Source organism: Dendrobates tinctorius, unplaced genomic scaffold (genome assembly GCF_039654945.1).
Source record: "Dendrobates tinctorius isolate UK_male_01 unplaced genomic scaffold, ASM3965494v1 ptg000423l, whole genome shotgun sequence".
Taxonomy (NCBI): domain Eukaryota; kingdom Metazoa; phylum Chordata; class Amphibia; order Anura; family Dendrobatidae; genus Dendrobates; species Dendrobates tinctorius.
Genome location: NW_027362087.1, coordinates 89,056 through 107,126, shown reverse-complemented (window position 1 = coordinate 107,126; position 18,071 = coordinate 89,056). Strand labels below are relative to the sequence as shown.

At 49.4% G+C, this 18,071-nt stretch overlaps 2 protein-coding genes across 4 annotated transcripts in view; both read right to left on the bottom strand.

Moving 5' to 3' along the window:
• LOC141076747 (oocyte zinc finger protein XlCOF8.4-like) overlaps positions 1 to 3,271 on the bottom strand; it is a 213,643-nt gene extending 210,372 nt beyond the window's left edge. The window contains exon 1 of one of the 3 annotated variants that reach the window (XM_073564034.1): positions 3,013 to 3,271. The gene's annotated coding sequence lies outside the window, so the exon portion shown is untranslated. The remainder of the gene's footprint in view (positions 1 to 3,012) is intronic. The other 2 variants (XM_073564033.1, XM_073564032.1) reach the window with 2 other exon arrangements.
• Positions 3,272 to 7,194: 3,923 nt separating this feature from the next.
• Positions 7,195 to 10,930, bottom strand: LOC141076748 (uncharacterized). The gene is made up of 2 exons (XM_073564036.1): positions 9,590 to 10,930; positions 7,195 to 7,304 (listed from the first exon to the last, which is right to left on the bottom strand). Exons 1-2 carry the CDS (start codon positions 10,913 to 10,915, stop codon positions 7,230 to 7,232), a joined length of 1,401 nt encoding a protein of 466 aa, XP_073420137.1. The 5' UTR covers positions 10,916 to 10,930; the 3' UTR covers positions 7,195 to 7,229.
• Between the last annotated feature and the right edge of the window lie 7,141 nt (positions 10,931 to 18,071).

Here is an 18,071-nt window from a genome sequence, read left to right as displayed (position 1 = left end):
GCTCACACTGTATATACACTGTACACTCTCCCCACACCCCGTATACTCCGCTCACACTGTATATACACTGTACACTCACCCCGTATACTCCGCTCACACTGTATATACACTGTACACTCTCCCCACACCCCGTATACTCCGCACACACTGTATATACACTGTACACTCACCCCGTATACTCCGCTCACACTGTATATACACTGTACACTCACCCCGTATACTCCGCTCACACTGTATATACACTGTACACTCTCCCCACACCCCGTATACTCCGCACACACTGTATATACACTGTACACTCACCCTGTATACTCCGCTCACACTGTATATACACTGTACACTCACCCCGTATACTCCGCTCACACTGTATATACACTGTACACTCACCCCGTATACTCCGCTCACACTGTATATACACTGTACACTCACCCCGTATACTCCGCACACACTGTATATACACTGTACACTCTCCCCACACCCCGTATACTCCGCTCACACTGTATATACACTGTACACTCACCCCGTATACTCCGCTCACACTGTATATACACTGTACACTCTCCCCACACCCCGTATACTCCGCACACACTGTATATACACTGTACACTCACCCCGTATACTCCGCTCACACTGTATATACACTGTACACTCTCCCCACACCCCGTATACTCCGCTCACACTGTATATACACTGTACACTCACCCTGTATACTCCGCTCACACTGTATATACACTGTACACTCACCCCGTATACTCCGCTCACACTGTATATACACTGTACACTCACCCCGTATACTCCGCTCACACTGTATATACACTGTACACTCACCCCGTATACTCCGCTCACACTGTATATACACTGTACACTCACCCCGTATACTCCGCTCACACTGTATATACACTGTACACTCACCCCGTATACTCCGCTCACACTGTATATACACTGTACACTCACCCCGTATACTCCGCACACACTGTATATACACTGTACACTCACCCCGTATACTCCGCTCACACTGTATATACACTGTACACTCACCCCGTATACTCCGCTCACACTGTATATACACTGTACACTCACCCCGTATACTCCGCTCACACTGTATATACACTGTACACTCACCCCGTATACTCCGCTCACACTGTATATACACTGTACACTCACCCCGTATACTCCGCTCACACTGTATATACACTGTACACTCACCCCGTATACTCCGCACACACTGTATATACACTGTACACTCACCCCGTATACTCCGCTCACACTGTATATACACTGTACACTCACCCCGTATACTCCGCTCACACTGTATATACACTGTACACTCACCCCGTATACTCCGCTCACACTGTATATACACTGTACACTCACCCCGTATACTCCGCACACACTGTATATACACTGTACACTCACCCCGTATACTCCGCTCACACTGTATATACACTGTACACTCACCCCGTATACTCCGCTCACACTGTATATACACTGTACACTCACCCCGTATACTCCGCACACACTGTATATACACTGTACACTCACCCCGTATACTCCGTTCACACTGTATATACACTGTACACTCACCCCGTATACTCCGCTCACACTGTATATACACTGTACACTCACCCCGTATACTCCGCTCACACTGTATATACACTGTACACTCACCCCGTATACTCCGCTCACACTGTATATACACTGTACACTCACCCCGTATACTCCGCTCACACTGTATATACACTGTACACTCACCCCGTATACTCCGCACACACTGTATATACACTGTACACTCACCCCGTATACTCCGCTCACACTGTATATACACTGTACACTCACCCCGTATACTCCGCTCACACTGTATATACACTGTACACTCACCCCGTATACTCCGCACACACTGTATATACACTGTACACTCACCCCGTATACTCCGCTCACACTGTATATACACGGTACACTCACCCCGTATACTCCGCTCACACTGTATATACACTGTACACTCACCCCGTATACTCCGCTCACACTGTATATACACTGTACACTCACCCCGTATACTCCGCACACACTGTATATACACTGTACACTCACCCCGTATACTCCGCTCACACTGTATATACACTGTACACTCACCCCGTATACTCCGCTCACACTGTATATACACTGTACACTCACCCCGTATACTCCGCTCACACTGTATATACACTGTACACTCACCCCGTATACTCCGCACACACTGTATATACACTGTACACTCACCCCGTATACTCCGCTCACACTGTATATACACTGTACACTCACCCCGTATACTCCGCTCACACTGTATATACACTGTACACTCACCCCGTATACTCCGCTCACACTGTATATACACTGTACACTCACCCCGTATACTCCGCTCACACTGTATATACACTGTACACTCACCCCGTATACTCCGCTCACACTGTATATACACTGTACACTCACCCCGTATACTCCGCTCACACTGTATATACACTGTACACTCACCCCGTATACTCCGCTCACACTGTATATACACTGTACACTCACCCCGTATACTCCGCACACACTGTATATACACTGTACACTCACCCCGTATACTCCGCTCACACTGTATATACACTGTACACTCACCCCGTATACTCCGCTCACACTGTATATACACTGTACACTCACCCCGTATACTCCGCTCACACTGTATATACACTGTACACTCACCCCGTATACTCCGCACACACTGTATATACACTGTACACTCACCCCGTATACTCCGCTCACACTGTATATACACTGTACACTCACCCCGTATACTCCGCTCACACTGTATATACACTGTACACTCACCCCGTATACTCCGCTCACACTGTATATACACTGTACACTCACCCCGTATACTCCGCACACACTGTATATACACTGTACACTCACCCCGTATACTCCGCTCACACTGTATATACACTGTACACTCACCCCGTATACTCCGCTCACACTGTATATACACTGTACACTCACCCCGTATACTCCGCTCTCGCTCTGTCACATCTCTCTGGTCACTTTCTTCTCTGCGGCTCCACACACTTCATGTGTACAAGGACCTGCGTGATGTCATCACCATGTGATCGTGCCGAGACGTGATGGACGGTCATGTGACTTGAAGCGGTCGGAAGCGCGCACATAGAACCCTCGTAGGGGGAGGTGGCGGAGCGGGCAGAGCGGAGCGGGCGGCGGTGACGGAGCGGGCGGCGGTGACGGAGCGGCGGTGACGGAGCGGGCGGCGGTGACAGAGCGGCGGTGAGAGAGCGGCGGTGACGGAGCGGGCGGCGGTGACAGAGCGGCGGTGACGGAGCGGGCGGCGGTGACAGAGCGGCGGTGACGGAGCGGGCGGCGGTGACGGAGCGGAGCGGCCGCACGTGGGGTCTGGTCGCTTCTGTGTGAACAAGAAAACTCCTGGAAATGGGGGAGATAAGGAAAGGCAGGCACAGAAATAAAAAGTAATAAATAATAAAATAAGAGTGTAGAAAATTAAAAGCTAGCCTTTATTAATTGATGGCATAGAGTTGTACAACATCAAACGAAAGATGTGTATAGCTATAATAAAAGAGCTCACAAACCACTAATATATACGATAAAGCTAACACCATTATGTAAAGTAGATTAAAGCCATGGTGGCAACATACAAAAAATCAATAAAAATATTTAAAAACCAGGTAAGTAGCTAGAAATGACCAAATAAATAATGTACTAATGCATAGGGATTACTATAATTAAAGAATCCATTCATGTACATGTATAATATGGAGCTGGTACCAAAACAATGGCACAGCAATAGATATGTGGTGCTGAACTAAAATAACGAACCACCCACAAATCCTAAAACGTGCTAAATAAAGCATAAATACCTGTAAGTCGTGAATAGTAGAAGTAGTGTGCTGCAAACACGCCCCGACGCACGTTTTGGAAAAATATATCCTTCGTCGGGGTGGTTCGTTGTTTTAGTCATGTGATCATGGGATCACGCTGCTGGCGCCCAGGACAATGGTGGTAAGTAGAGTTGAGTGAAATGGGTCGGTCAAATTCAAAAGTCGCCGGCTTTCGCTAAAGTCGGGTTTCGCTGATCGAAACCCGACCATAGCGTGAGGTCGGCCATGCGGTCGCCGACCCGAGCACCAAAGTCGCGTTTCCCATAATGCTTCCAGCGCCTTTTCTCTGCCAATCATCATGGACGCACACTGTGGGCAGCGTGATGACATGGCCAGCGACCCCCACCATCTTAGAGAAGGGCATTGCAGTGATTGGCTGGCTTTGTGTGGCGTCACAGTGGCTATAAAAGCCCTGACCGCCGTCCGCCATCTTACTTCTGCCGATCTTAGGATAGGGAGAGGTTGCTGCTGCTCGTTCTCAATAGGGAGAGCGTTTAGGCAGGAAAGAAAAAAAAAATCTGTGCTTCTGCTGCTAGCGATGGTCACTGTACAGCACAGCAGTATTTGTGTGCAGCAGCGCTGCTGGTGATGAGGCTGCCTTATAAGGCTCCCTGATAGCTGCACTGCTCTGCAGACTGCTTTTTTCAAAGCAAAAATAGTTTTAGGCTATGTGCCCACGTTACGTTTTAATCCGGACACTGAAAACCGGACTCCTTCCCAGAAATCGCGCGGTTTTTTCCTCGCGATTTCACCGCTATTATGTTTGTGATTTTTCCGCGATTTTCGCGTGCGATATTCAAGCACTTTCCAAACGATTTGAAGCATCACTTGGAAAGTGATTGACAGGTTGGTCACACGCATCAAGCATAGTGTTTGACAAGTGTGAGCAGGTTTTCACTATTGAGGCCGCCTATGCAGCATCAATAGTAAAAGATAAAATGATAAAAAATCGGGGTATATTTACCTTCCGACGTCCCGCGCATTCTCAGCGACGCTCCCATTCCCAGCGATGCCTTGCGAGACCTGTGATGACGTTGGTGTCGCGTTGCTATAGCAATCTCATGAGACCACTAGAGTAACGCGAGACCACGTCATCACAGGACCTTGCCGCAAGGCATTACTGGGAACGCTGAGGCCGGGATGGCTGCGCGTGATGCCGGAAGGTAAATATACCCTGATTTTTTTATTCTCTTTTTTACAGGGGTATGGTGCCCAGGGCCTGGAGGACAGTCTCCTCTCCTCCACACCGTGGGTACCAACCGCACATGAGACGCTTAACTTCCCGCATGGTGGGCATAGCCACATGCGGGCAGTAAGCGGTTCTCATGCATTCCTATGGGTGCGGAATCGCAGCAATTCTTTGCGATTCCGCAAAAAAGAATGAGCATGCTGCGTTTTTTTCCGCGATGCGATTCCGCCACGGAAAAAAGCGCAGCATTAGCACAGCATGTGCAGAATGCCATAGGAATGCATGGGGTGTGTTTTATACAAGTTTTTTAAATGTTTTCGCAGCATTTTCGCGCCGAAAATCACTGCAAAAATGCTTAAAAATAGTGGGCACACAGCCTTACTCCTTTTTTCTGCACAGTTACCGAGCGTTCATTTTTTCACACACCGTATAGAGGTGTACGCTCCTCACACACTACCGTGTACCAGCTGGTATCATGGACAAATACATGCTATTAGAGTTGAGCGACTTTTGGATTTTATGGTCGAGTTTCGTTTCGTGAAACCCGACTTTTCCAAAACTCGGGTCGAGCAAGATCGGCCAATTATAGGGAAAAGTCGGGGGTCGTCCCGAAACACGAAACCCAATGTAAGTCAATGGGGAATAAAAGTCAGCAGTGAGAGGAGGACAGGAAACACCTACAGTGCCCATTTGAATGCCAAAAGCATCAATTCTTCTTACTTAAGCTTGTCAACCTTAATTAACTTCATAATACAAGTTACGCACTGAAAAATGGGGGTTATTTGGCTAAAGTTGTGGGGGGGTAGGGCTGGCTCCAGGTTTTCATGTGCCCTGGGCGAAAGAGCGCCCCTTTAACACATACCACAACTCATCATGCTCCGATACGGCAGAGAAATAGCGGTATAGTACAATGAAAAATACTTCACTTTTTACATCTCATGACGAGGCCCATCTATTTCTCTGTGACGGGAGTATTCTCCAGAGCAAGGAGGGACAACAGGCCTGGGAATAATCCAACAGATTTATTGACCAAAAAACAGGAACAACACGAAGGTAATTTGCAGAGTCCCAAAATAAGTCCACAGGAAACTGATTCGGGGGCACCTCCCGACAATCCTTGTGCCAGATCACAAAACCATAGTCCTTTAAGAGTCCCAGAAATCCACCACGATCACACAGAGGCCGAAGCTTCCTCAGACAGCCTCGTCCTTCTCTTTTAGCATCCAACTCACATCTGATCTTAAAGCAAGAATGTATTGTCAGGGCTCCTGGGATCAGTCCATCTGAAGGGGGGTAGGGGTCACACCTACTATTCAATGGTTTGGTCCATCAGAAGATTCTAGAAATGTAAGGGCTCCACTTAGTCTACAGGATGTGTATTGTAGGTTATCTTCTGCTTAGGAAAACAATAGCCAAAGTTCCACTAGCTGTTGACACAAGCCTAAATTAGATTATGGTCCAGGTACATCACAAGACATTGCAAGTATTGGGGGAAGGAGACATGGTTAATTTACAGCAAATGAACCAGAGGAAAGTTAAATGACATATTATACAAAATACAGGACAGGGCAAGACTGCAAATCATGACAATCCCTTCCCCTCCCAATTTGTGTACGTACTAGGGACCTCTACAGGTCACTGGTTAATTACACACAGGCATGGCTGACAGGACTCAGGGTTCCTCTTGCCTGGACAGTCCATCTGCATTTTGGTGTTGGCTGCCTCTTCTATACTGTATGGTAAAGTTATAGGGCTGCAGTGCCAGGCTCCATCGTAGTAAGCGTCCATTGTCCCCAGAGACTCTGTTCAGCCAGGTGAGGGGATTGTGATCAGTAATGACAGTGAATTCTCGTCCATACAGATACGGCCTTAGTTTCCTAAGGGCCCACACTACAGCCAGACATTCTTTTTCAACAGTTGCATAGGCCACTTCTCGGTCCAGCAGTTTCCGGCTGAGGTAGGCAATGGGGTGCTCGTCCCCAGCTGCATTCACCTGGCTGAGGACAGCTCCCAGTCCATAAGCAGAGGCGTCCGTCTGCACAATGAATCTCCTCTTGTAGTCTGGAGCAGCCAGAACAGGGTCACAGACCAGAGCGTCCTTCAGCTGGTTAAAAGCCTCATCACAGGCTGGAGTCCAGATCACCAGCCGGGGCATCGTTTTCTTGGTCAGGTCGGTAAGAGGCTTGGCCACAGTGCTGAAATGAGAAACAAATTTTCGGTAATAACTGGCAGTGCCCAAAAAAGCCATAACTTGTTTCTTAGTTTGGGGTACAGGCCAGTCTCTAATAGCCTGGATTTTGGCAGGTTCGGGACGGAGCTTCCCTCCTCCTACTCTATGCCCTAGGTACTGGACTTCACCCATCCCCAATTGGCATTTATCTGGTCGAATGGTTAGGCCTGCTGCAAGAAGCAGGTCAAGAATAACGGCTACTTGGTTCAGATGTTCCTCCCACGTCTGGCTGAAGATAGCGATATCATCCAAGTAGGCACAAGCAAAGTCACCACATCCCCGGAGGATCTGGTCCACCATTCTCTGGAAGGTGGCCGGGGCATTCTTCATTCCAAAGGGCATATTTAGGAATTCATACAGACCAAAGGGGGTTATAAAAGCGGACCGTTCTCTCCCCTCCTCCGTCAGAGGGATTTGCCAGTATCCCTTACTGAGATCAAAGATAGTGACATATCGGGATCCAGCCAGTCGGTCTAGAAGTTCGTCAATACGAGGCATTGGGTAAGGATCACTGACGGTATGGTCGTTTAGTCGTCGATAGTCCACACAAAATCGAGTACTCCCATCCTTGGGTACTAACACCACAGGAGAGGCCCAAGGGCTATGGGAGGCCTGGATTACCCCAAGCTGTAGCATCTCCTCCAGTTCGTGCTGCATGGTGTTTCGAACTGATTCAGGTACCCGGTAAGGAGCCTGTTGTATGGGACGGATGCCCTGAGTGTCCACATGATGTTGGGTGACGGTGGTTCGGCCTGGTTGGGATGAGAAAGCAGCACGTCTCTGTTGAAGCACTCCCAGCATCTGGTTTTTCTGTAAGGAATCCAGGTGATCTCCCAGAGGAACCTGTTCCACAGTGGATGGGGCTCTCGCTGCTTCCACGAGATCAGGTAGGGAGTCCTCATCCTCTTGACCGTCCTCTGAAGCTAGCCGACAGCTTGCTATCATTGGAAGGGTCCGGTCATGGTACTCCTTAATCATATTCACATGGACAGTCTTTTGTCTTAGCCCCTGATCATCTAAAGCAAGAAGGTAATTGGTGTCATTCAGTTTTCTGAGAACCCGGAAGGGACCCTCCCATGTTGTCTGCAGTTTATTCTGCCGATGGGGAACAATCATTAAGACCTGTTGTCCTTCTACAAACTCCCGGTAGTGTGCTTTACGGTCATACCATGTCTTCTGTCTGGTTTGAGCCATCCGCACATGACTCTGGGCAAAACTAGCAAGTTGGGCCAGGGTTTCTCGCAGCTTTAGGACATAAGGGACAACAGGGGCCCCTGTATCTTCAACTTGCCCCTCCCAGTATTCCTTGAGCAGGGTTAAGGGTCCTCGGACCTTTCTTCCAAAGAGTAGTTCAAAGGGGGAGAACCCAGTGGACTCCTGGGGAACTTCCCGATAGGCAAACAAGAGATGGGGTAGGTACTTCTCCCAGTTTGAATCTCTGTCAGTGAAGGCCCTCAGCATATTCTTCAGAGTGCCATTGAATCGTTCACAAAGTCCATTTGTTTGGGGATGATACGGGGTCGTGCGGATCGCTCGTACTCCACAGGTGCGCCACAGACACTGGACCAGCTCTGACATGAACTGGGAGCCTTGGTCCGACAAGATCTCACTGGGAAATCCTACTCTGGTGAAAATGGTAACCAGGGCCTCGGCCACCTTGGCTGCAGAAATACTTGACAAGGCCACCGCTTCTGGATATCGGGTGGCATAGTCCACAACAGTGAGAATGTACTGCTTTCCAGATTTACTTGGTTTAGCCAGAGGTCCAATGATATCAACAGCTACTCTTTGAAAGGGTTCTTCTATTATAGGGAGCGGTTGCAGGGGTGCCTTTGGGTGATCTCCGGGTCGCCCTCTACGCTGACATATGTCGCAAGTTCGGCAGAAATGCGCCACTGCTTGGGAAATCCCAGGCCAATAGAAAGATTGAGTCAATCGCCTCTCGGTGCGGGTTTTGCCTTGATGGCCAGCAGTAGGAATATCATGAGCAAGGTGTAATAGGGGAATTCTGTATTTCTGAGGAACAATCAGCTGTTTGCTATAAGTCCAGGGCTTATCTAGGGAGTCGGCATTGGTAACCCGATACAGAAGTCCATTTTCTCTGATAATTCTTTCTCCATTCTCCCCTAGCTGCCCTATTTCAGCTCGAGCTCTAAAACTAGCTAGGGTGGGGTCAGTCTCCACTTCTTGTCTAAACTGAACTTTATCCCAGGTAACATTCATATTATCCCCACAAGAAGAATCACTCACCGGCTGTGACGGCAGTTCTGGTGGCCTCATTTCCATGGATGGGTTGTACACGTCCACATTTGCTGCTCTCTTGGCTTGACTTCGGGTTACCGCACCGACAAAGTGGCAATGAAGATTCCCCACATCATTTCCTAGAAGAACGTCTGCAGGGAGGCCGCTCATCACACCGACCATGCATTGTTTGGCCCCAAAGCCATAATCCAGGGTCACACTCGCTCTTGGAATATATCTCTGGGTACCTCCAGCCAATTCAATGGCAATTCCTGGTCCCTTTTGAATTGCTTCTGGTTGAATTACTCGGGGATCGGCTATGGTGAGAAAAGCCCCAGTGTCACGGAAGCCAACAACTTTTTGACCATCCAGCACGACCTCCTGTAGATGTTTGTGCTGAAGATCAGAAGAACAGGTGGCTGGGGCTCGCACCCCATAGACTCCTGGTAGGGAAGCCAGGATATCAGAGTCACTTGGCAAGTCCTCAGGCACTGAATCCATCTCTTCTCCAGGTGAGGGGGTCTGTAGATAATGAACAGGCAAAGGCGGTCTGTAGGTGTTCTGCCTCCGTACACCTGGACATTGGAATTGCATATGCCCGGGCTGCCCACATCCATAGCATCTGCGCTCTGGGATTCTTCCTCCACGTCGTAGTCCCAAAGGTGGAGCAGGAGTAATGCGAGGCACAGTCACACGAAGGTCACCATGAGTTGATGGTCTAGTGGGATGGTGAATATTGGAGGCAGAAGGACCAGGGGCTGCCAGCGTTGGGGGGCTGGTAGTGTTTTTCTCCCTGAGTAGTAATTTTTTCCACTGAGGCTTGATGGTGAGAGCCTCATCAGCTAGAGCTGCAGCTTCCTCCACTGTTGCTGGTCTCCTTTCACGCACCCATTCCCGGATCTCAGCGGGGCACTTAAAATAAAACTGCTCTTTTAGGATGACCTGCAGGAACGTTTCCCAGGTTATTGCCTCCTCTGCCTCCAGCCAGCGATGACATATATGTTTGAGTTTGTGAGCATACATCTTGAAGGACACTTCCTCATCACAGGCTAAAGTACGGAACTGAGTCCTGTAAGTGTCTGGGGTCACAGCATAATGTTCTAGAATAGTCTGTTTAATCTCCGTATACTCACAGTTCAACCGAGGGTCCATAGCTCTATAGGCTGCGGCAGCTCCACCCTCTAAGAGCCCCACAAGATGTCGGACGCGCTCCCTTTCCGGGACTTCCATTAATCGACACTGATGCTCAAAGTCCAGGAAGAAGCCCTCAATGTCACCGGAAGCCTCATTAAACGGCTTGAAGTCTTTGCGGGACACTCTGGGGAGTTCCCTCATGGGGGATGCTGTGGGTACAGTCTGTCTGGAGCTTCTCGCTGCCTCCAAAGTGATCTCCCTCTCCAGCATTGCCCTCTCCTCCATCCTGCGCTGCCTCTCCTTGGCTGTGCGCATGACCTCCCTCTTATCTTCTATGGTAGCCTCTTCTCCCAGCAAGGCCATCTCCTCCTCGTACCACACAACCCACTGACTTTTTTGGGTATTTACCTCCGACTGCCGCCTTTCCTCTCTTTGCTGTGAGGATCCTTCCTCAGCATCATCTTGCAGGTGAACTGCTTCCAAAGCCTCAATCAGCTGCTCCTTGGAGAGTCCCTTGTAGCTGACTCCCAGTTCACGGGCCTTTGTTTGTAGGTTCACCGCAGTCCAGTTCTTGTACTCTGCGGTGCTGGTTCCAGATGTCGATGGGCCGTTGTCCTCCATTCCTTCTGCTCTGATCCCACTGCTGCCACCAGTTTGTGACGGGAGTATTCTCCAGAGCAAGGAGGGACAACAGGCCTGGGAATAATCCAACAGATTTATTGACCAAAAAACAGGAACAACACGAAGGTAATTTGCAGAGTCCCAAAATAAGTCCACAGGAAACTGATTCGGGGGCACCTCCCGACAATCCTTGTGCCAGATCACAAAACCATAGTCCTTTAAGAGTCCCAGAAATCCACCACGATCACACAGAGGCCGAAGCTTCCTCAGACAGCCTCGTCCTTCTCTTTTAGCATCCAACTCACATCTGATCTTAAAGCAAGAATGTATTGTCAGGGCTCCTGGGATCAGTCCATCTGAAGGGGGGTAGGGGTCACACCTACTATTCAATGGTTTGGTCCATCAGAAGATTCTAGAAATGTAAGGGCTCCACTTAGTCTACAGGATGTGTATTGTAGGTTATCTTCTGCTTAGGAAAACAATAGCCAAAGTTCCACTAGCTGTTGACACAAGCCTAAATTAGATTATGGTCCAGGTACATCACAAGACATTGCAAGTATTGGGGGAAGGAGATATGGTTAATTTACAGCAAATGAACCAGAGGAAAGTTAAATGACATATTATACAAAATACAGGACAGGGCAAGACTGCAAATCATGACATTCTCCATACAGAATCATTGGTCCCATATAATGTTTGAAACAGTATATGATGAGCTCCACATAATGCTACAGTATATGTTGGTCCCCATGGATGAAGCTCCACTGTCTTATGGGCCCAAATAATGCTCCAAACATAATGGGCCCCATTTCTAATGCTCTAGTGTATAATGGGCCCTGTAAATGCTGCTCCAGTGTCTGATGTCCACCTTTGGAATGTTCCAGTGTATGGTGGGCCCCATCTATCATTCTCCAGAGTATAGTGCTCCCCAAAAATTGCTGTCCCAACATTGAAAACAATCAAATAAGTCTCCTCGCTAGGGAATCCCTGTACTTGTCTGGACTCCTCGTCGTCCCCATCTTCCATCTCACTGCACAGTATTTCAACTTTGCAAGTGCTGTGATCCTGAGCAAGCAGGGGGGACCCACTCGTTGGCGACGGCACTGGCACAGGGCCCCTGATAGTACGGTGGTGTGTCTGATGGCGGGTGGGCCGAACCTGCACTTTCATCTGCAGCTTCCTCTTTGTCACCGTGTAAGATGGAACTGTATATGGGAAGGGTAACCTGAGTTTCATCAGGGTCAGATTCAGGCCGTGTAGCGTGCGAGGGGAATGTAGTGGTCTGGGTCAATGTACCAGCAGATTCATCGAGCAGTGGCTGGGCATCAGTGCACTTGTGTCGCCCCCAGGAGTACGGTCGCCACTGTGGCATACCTTCCTCCTAGGGAGTGTGATGTCATGCTTGGGAGCAACGAAGGATCTCTCTAGCAGGTTAACTGATTGGGCGGCGTTATTCCCATGAGTCACGACCCTCCAAACAGCGTTCATGAAGGCAAAGTGTTTGTTTTACGTGGGCAGTATGGTTGCAAAGCTGAACCTTAAAGGAATGTCCAGAAGGGCACCACCAGGAGTGGAGCCTACGGTTAAATTCAACTCCACCTGGGAAACCTCAACCATGCCAGCTACAGAACAGATGCACACATTGCAAGCTTAATTCCGTTAACGGACGAGACTCCGTCATGCCCCGCGGTCCGAGTCCGGCTTACTAGAGGGACACATGAGGCTCTGGCACATGAGATTGGCCAATACCTGGTGTGTCATGCCATTACATGTCCATGGCTGCATGTGCGCTACACTGAAAAGGCCAGCGTTTGTCGCTTACAGGTGCAGATAACCCGCTGAACAACGTTAGTGATGGGGATCACTGATTACAATTATTACCCGCGAACGATGATTTCCCAGTAAGTGCAGATCAACCGCAGTTCCGGAATTAGGCCTAACCGTCATTCCTGAAAAAATGAAAAACTTACGTGTGCAAACCACAGGTGCTGTAGCTTGCTTAACAGCTCGCCAGCCATTCTCACGCCCAGTGTGGATTACACGTGATTGCACAAAGGTGAGAAAGGGTACCGTATCCCAGGATAACATGTATGGATAGCGTACACATTCAAAATATATGTCTATACATCAGGAGGCAGGCTCAGATGGTGTCAGGCCCAGTATGGATTGCACGTGATTGCACAAAGGTTAGAAAGGGTACCGTATCCCAGGATAACATGTATGGATAGCGTACACATTCAAAAGATATGTCTATACATCAGGAGGCAGGCTCAGACGGTGTCAGGCCCAGTATGGATTACACGTGATTGCACAAAGGTTAGAAAGGGTACCGTATCCCCGGATAACATGTATGGATAGCGTACACATTCAAAATATGTCTATACATCAGGAGGCAGGCTGAGACGGTGTCAGGCCCAGTATGGATTGCACGTGATTGCACAAAGGTGAGAAAGGGTTCCGTATCCCCGGATAACATGTATGGATAGCGTACACATTCAAAAGATATGTCTATACATCAGGAGGCAGGCTCAGACAGTGTCAGGCCCAGTATGGATTGCACGTGATTGCACAAAGGTGAGAAAGGGTTCCGTATCCCCAGATAACATGTATGGGTAGCGTACACATTCAAAATATATGTCTATACATCAGGAGGCAGGCTCAGACGGTGTCAGGCACAGTATGGATTTGACGGCCCAGACTACACAGCGGAGGAGCAGGGAGAGGTAAAGATTGCAAATGCTGGGGCCCTGACCAAGCAAGGGGGGCCCACTCGTGGGCGTCGGTACTGGCACTGGGCCCCTCATAGTACGGCGGTGTGTCTGACGGCGGGTGTGCACCACCACCGTCAGAGACACTTGATTGCACTATGAGGGACCCTGTGCCAGTGCCCGCGCCCAAGAGTCGGCCTACCCACCTGTCCAGGGCAACGGCACTCGCACGGTGTCGTGCGCTATGTGGTGACCCCGGCCATGGGGGGGGGGAGGCAGCACAGTTAGGGAGTTTTAGAAAGTGGCATATGTTGATGTTGGACATTCAGCTGATGCAAAAGGCAAAATAGGTCAAGTCCCAGGAATAGGTGGACCAAAGCAAGCCATTTTTCTGTCACCCTATGTGTCATCAGGGGAAGGTGGGACAAAATCCTTGGAAACCCATGCATGGTTCATTTTAATGAAGGTTAGATCATCCACATTTTGGGTTGACAGACGGGTCCTTTTTTCTGTCAGGATTGATCCAGCTGCACTGAAGACTCTTTCCGATAGCACACTTGCAGCTGGGCATGCGAGCTCCTGTAAGGCATATTGGGCCAATTCAGGCCAGGTGTCCAGTTTAGCGGCCCAATAGTCAAAGGGGAATGACCTGTGTGGGAGAACATCGATATGGGAGGAAAAGTAGTTTGTAACCATAGTTGACAACTGCTGTCTCCTGTCACTTTCCATCGATGCAGTATTACCAGTTGTGTGAGCGGTCCATGAAAAATCAGTCCACAACATTGTCATGAAACCCCTGTCTCCAACGCCACTTCTGCTGTGTGCACCATGAACACCTCTGCCAAGCTGCCCCCGGCCCGAACGGCTCGTGTGAGAACCATCACCGCTGCTGTGTGCTGGGAATGCCTCAAGCAACCGATTTACGAGAGTTGCTTGTTTATTAGCCAATATTAGGTCAAGGTTCTCCTGTGGCATGATGTTTTGTAATTTGCCTTTATAGCGTGGATCCAGGATGCTGGCCAACCAGTAGTCGTCATCGTTCATCATTTGGCAATGCGGGGGTCCCTTTTTAGGATCTGCAAGACATAATCTGACATGTGGGCCAATGTTCCCGGTGTCAATGATGCACTGCGAGTGCTGGGTGGAGGAGCACTTTCTGGCAAATCCACATCCCTCCAGTCAGCACAAACCCTCCTCCTCTTCCTCCTCATCAACATTGGCTGCAGACGCCTGCTCCTTAAGGTGCGTCAAAGTTTGCATGAGCAGACGCATAAGTGGGATGCTCATGCTTAGGATGGCGTCATCTGCGCTTACCAGCCGTGTGCATTCCTCAAAACACTGAAGGACTTTACAGAGGTCTTTCAGCTTCGACCACTGCACACCTGTCAACTCCATGTCTGCTCTCAAAGTGCCTGGCCGTGTATCCTCCCACAAATGCATTATGGCCTGCCTCTGCTCGCACAGCCGCTCCACCATGTGCAGGGTGGAGTTCCACAGTGTTGCAATGTCGATAATGAGGCGGTGGTTGGGAAGGTGGAGCAATCGCTGCAGCTTCTGCATACGAACGGAGTGTACAGGCGACCGGCGGATGTGCGCGCACAGTCTTCGCACCTTCTGGAGCAGGGCTGTTAACTCCGGATAATTTTTGAGGAAGCACTGCACCACGAGGTTCAAGGTGTGAGCCAAGCAAGGTATGTGGCTGAGTTTTGAAAGGGCTATGGCTGCCACAAAATTAAGGCCGTTATCACTAACTACCTTGCCTGCCTCAAGATGTACACTGCCCAGCCATGACTCAGTTTGTCGCTGAAAGTACTCGGCCAGCACCTCGGCGGTGTGTCTGTCGCCCAAACACATCATCTGCAACACAGCCTGCTGATGCTTTCCACTAGCTGCTCGATAGGGGGACACCTCGTGTGCAACAGTGGCAGCTGCAGATGGAGTGCTCGTACGACTGCGCTCTGTGGACGAGCTTTCGCTTCTGGAGGAGGAGGAGGGTCGAACGCCTACAGCCAACTGTTTCCTATACCGTGGGCTAGGCAGCACTGTCCCACCACCGCTGTCCCCTGTGGACCCTGCATCCACCACATTAACCCAGTGCGCAGTGATGGACACGTAACGGCCCTGGCCATGCCGACTGGACCATGCATCAGTTGTGAGGTGCACCTTTCCACTCACTGACTGCTTGAGTGCATGGACAATGCGGTCTTTTACATGATGGTGGAGGGCTGGGATGGCTTTGTGAGAGAAGAAGTGGCGACTGGGTAGGTCATAGCGTGGTACTGCATAGGCCATGAGTTCGCGGAAAGCTGCGCTTTCCACCAACCGATAGGGCATCATCTCAAACGAGATTAGTTTGGCAATGTGGGCGTTCAAACCCAGTGTACGCGGATGAGAGACTGAGTTCTTTCTTGACCTACTCATAGTGTCTGGGAGGGTGAGCTGGACTTGAGAGCTGCATATGGTGGAAGTAGCGGTGGACAGGGCGGACTGAGAGAGGGTTGATGATGGTGATGGAGTTGGTGTTCTTTCTGATGGCCTAGATTCAGTATTTCGTTGATATAACAGTGGGATTCCCTGACTGCTGTGGCCTTGCAACGACACCTCAACATTTGCTGCTGTGCTAACCGGTGGGCTTACAGTGGGGGAAACAATGTAGCGTTGCTGACTACCTTCTTTGTGATCAGTTGCACATGTGGCACTTGAGGTTTGGTGTTGTGTCCACGCTTGCAAGTGCATGCTGGTTAAATGTCTAAGCATGCAACTGGTATTCAAATTTTTCAGATTTTTCCCTCGGCTAAAGGTCTTTGCGCAATTCTTACAGATAACCTTGGCCTGATCATGAGGATTTTGTTCAAAAAAGTGCCACACTGCACTCTTCCTACTTTGGCAGACATTTTACGGCCTAGCACACTGTGATCTTTTGACCGTCTGGACAAGCTGTCCAGCAACTCTTTTGATTTTTGGAACCTGTCTTTGGAGTGCTCCGGGCCTGCCAGATAACAGCTGTTGCAATGTCGATGTCTGCTGTGGATGCTCCTCCTCATCTGAGCTATTGGAAGCAGCACCCTCTTCCCCCAATGGATGCCAATCTGGGTCAACAACTGGGTCATCCATCACCTCCTCTTCAATGTCATGTGCACCTTCCTCTGTGTCACCGTGTATGGTGGTATAGTGTGCGGGAAGGGGCACCTGAGTCTCATCAGGGTCAGAATCTGGCTCTGTACACTGCGAGGACAATGTAGTGCTCTGAGTGAATGTACCAGCAGAATCATCTATCAGCGGCTGTGCATCAGTGCACTCCATGTCAGATTCATCTTGGCCTGGGTAATTCACCATTTCACTTGATAATCCAGGCATGGTATGTGAAAACAGCTCCATGGAGTAATCAGTAGTATGGCCTGCGTCATCCTTCAATCTTGGTTGGGGTGAAGGACACAAGGAAAGATGTGGTTCATGAACATGAGCCTCCAATGACGACTCAGTGCTTTTATTTTTTACAACTTCAGAAGAGGAGGCGATAGAGCTGGAGGCTGAGTCAGCAATGTAAGACAAAACTTTTTCCTGAAGCTCTGGCTTTAAAAGCGGTTTGCCAACTCCTAGAAAACTAAGCCTTCGAGGCCTTATGGAGCCAGATGATGACGCAGGCTCAACACCTCCTGCATTCGGTCCTATTTTGCTTTTGCCACTACCATCAGATCCACCACCAACACCATCATTACCAGCTGCCAACCCCCGCCCAATTCCACGGCCTCTTCCACCAGCCTTCCTCATTTTTGCTAGAAATGTAGACAAAATCCAACAAACTATATAGTAATGTAAAACAAGGTACAAGGTGTCTATAGGACAGGGGAGATTTTGAATTTCTGCAAACACTTGTGGATACTGGACACTTTTGGATTGTGTGAGGCCCACTGAATATCAGAGCGCTATGTCACAGGCTCGATGGCACAGGTGTGAAAAAAGTGACTACAGGATATGGGAGATTTTGAATTTCTGCAGACACTAGTGGATACTGGACACTTTTGGAT

Excerpts from the sequence above, each read along its gene's own strand:
- LOC141076748 (XM_073564036.1), bottom strand. The coding sequence starts at position 10,915 with ATGAGGGAACTCCCCAGAGTGTCCCGCAAAGACTTCAAGCCGTTTAAT. Across the intron at positions 7,305-9,589 it reads CAGAACTGCCGTCACAGCCG|CACTGTGGCCAAGCCTCTTA; the intron begins GTGAGTGATTCT and ends TTCTCATTTCAG.